Source organism: Austrofundulus limnaeus, unplaced genomic scaffold (genome assembly GCF_001266775.1).
Source record: "Austrofundulus limnaeus strain Quisiro unplaced genomic scaffold, Austrofundulus_limnaeus-1.0 Scaffold1120, whole genome shotgun sequence".
Taxonomy (NCBI): domain Eukaryota; kingdom Metazoa; phylum Chordata; class Actinopteri; order Cyprinodontiformes; family Rivulidae; genus Austrofundulus; species Austrofundulus limnaeus.
The window spans coordinates 63,569-65,761 of record NW_013953522.1 but is presented as its reverse complement, the minus strand read 5'-3'; the positions used below and the strand labels follow the sequence as shown (position 1 = coordinate 65,761).

General features: G+C 42.8%; 1 protein-coding gene across 1 annotated transcript in view; it reads left to right on the top strand.

Moving 5' to 3' along the window:
- cyp20a1 (cytochrome P450, family 20, subfamily A, polypeptide 1) overlaps positions 1 to 2,193 on the top strand; it is an 11,015-nt gene that overhangs the window by 5,030 nt on the left and 3,792 nt on the right. Inside the window, exons 3-6 of the mRNA XM_014030809.1 lie at positions 762 to 928; positions 1,010 to 1,155; positions 1,281 to 1,448; positions 1,530 to 1,608. Of these exons, the coding sequence (XP_013886263.1) occupies positions 762 to 928; positions 1,010 to 1,155; positions 1,281 to 1,448; positions 1,530 to 1,608 (560 nt within the window). The remainder of the gene's footprint in view (positions 1 to 761; positions 929 to 1,009; positions 1,156 to 1,280; positions 1,449 to 1,529; positions 1,609 to 2,193) is intronic.

Sequence of the window (2,193 nt, the reverse complement as noted above, 5' to 3'; positions counted from 1 at the left end):
GGGGAGCTCCATCCAATGAGGGGGTGTCTGGACAAGCAAAAATGCTTATAACTCAGAAACTGTTCAACATAGGAGCTTCAGATTTCTTTTGTTGTTTAGCTCTGATGAAGCTCTATCCATCAGGCCCACCAATCAGTGCCCCCCCCCAGACCCCCAATTTATCTGAAAAAGGGGTATGTGGATATACAAAAATGGTTATAGCACAAAAACTATTAAACATAGGAACTTCAGATTTTCGTTGGTTGTTTAGCTCTGATGAGCGGCTATCCATCACATCAACCAATGCCCCCCGCCCCCCAAAAGAAGAAAGACCCCCACCCAAATCACTAGGTCATTTTACTCTGAAGCCTGTTGAGTGCTGGGTTGATTGGAGTGAGACTGGAATAAAACCCTTTTAAAAAGAGATTGAGCTGGTTTTCTGCTATATTACTCAGACTTCTGTTTATTGATCACAAATTCCCTTCAGACTAGAATGCTTGTTAAGCATTCACACAATTACCTTCATGTAAATATTTTTCATTTTATTCTGACTAGGAAGATTGTTGCTGTCATCAAGAGAAATGCTATTTTTAAAATCTAAGAAAGTAAATAGAAAAAAGATTTAAATATAAAGTAAAACAGCCTACCGTACTTTGTGCTAGCTCAAGTAAGCAAACAGGCAGAGCTCAGTAGTATTACTGTGTCATGAGGATTGTAAAAGAACAGGAACAAACTGATTTTCACATCAGATCAGTAGATGTTGGATTTTTCTGCATACTCAGGGATGGAAACCTTCAGGACATCATCAACAAAGGCAGTCTGCATGAGTTTCTGGTCAGTCTGCATCAGGAGTTTGGATCTGTGGCGTCATTCTGGTTCGGGGGTCGGCCGGTGGTCAGCCTGGGCTCTGTGAAGCCTCTACAGCAGCACATCAACCCTAACCACACCAGTAAGATTACCAGTGGCATGGGAGGATCTTCTTCACGTTATGTCAAATAACAAAACAAACTTTTTTTTTTTTGATTTGCAGCCGATTCTTTTGAGACCATGCTGAAGTCTCTGCTGGGTTACCAGGCAGGGATGAGTGGGGGAGGCAACGAGTCTGTGATGAGGAAGAAGCTGTATGAGAGCGCCATCAACAACAGCCTGAAGAGCAACTTTTCTGTTGTCCTCAAGGTTTGAACCGCTGAGGAAAGCCTCTGTTCACAACCAGCAAGAAGTCGGACATGAAAACTGATTTCACTCCAAGCTAATCTGGTTCAACAGGAAAGACCAGTTGATGATGTCTCTGTCCCGTCCAGGTGGTCGAGGAGCTGGTGGGAAAGTGGCGCTCATTCCCAGAGGCCCAGCACATCCCACTATGTGCCCACCTCCTGGGTCTGGCCCTGAAGACCGTCACCCAGCTGGGTCTGGGCGAGCACTTCAGAGATGATGCCAAAGTCATTTCCTTCCGCAAAAACCACGACGCGGTGAGAGTTTTGTTTTCCATTCACTGCGTGCTTCTTTGTTTCTTATTCTTGTTGAACAAATGTTTTGTGTAACGCCTCCAGATCTGGTCAGAGATCGGGAAGGGCTACATGGATGGTTCTCTGCAGAAGAGCTCCAGTAGAAAAGCTCATTATGATACGGGTAAGCTGTTTGTCTTTGATATTTGTAGTTTTCAGACAGGAGAAACTGGGTAGAAAGTTCTCTTGAGCTCAGAAATGATCCTTTGTAAAACCTTCAAATAAACACTTTGAACGTGACGTTTGTACTTGTTATAGAAATTGTAGTTAGATGTTATCTCAAACTGAAACTCAAAGAAGTCTTGGAACGCTCCTATTTTATGTTACAGACTGAGTTTCAGACAGCTGTTGTGATCAAACATTGTTGAAGCTGCATGAATGAAGCTGACAAAATCAATGAACCTGATCCTTTCAGTGTAAAGTGTACGGTTAGATTCAGTGCTGTCGTTAGTATTTAACTTCTAAACCAAATGGAGGGAAATTGACCCACCTGGTTGCAGTTTTTTGCAATAGCTTTTCTCCTTAGTATAAATAAGAATCTGGATTTGTTTGTGTGGATTTTAAAGACATCTAATAGTGCAGCTTCTTAAAGGGATCCATGATTAGTTGTAACATTAGACTTCAGGACCTCAGGGACCTCAGGACCTCAGTTTAGCTTGTTTGTCGCGCTAGCACCGAGCTAATACATATAAGGCAATATAGCGTGGGC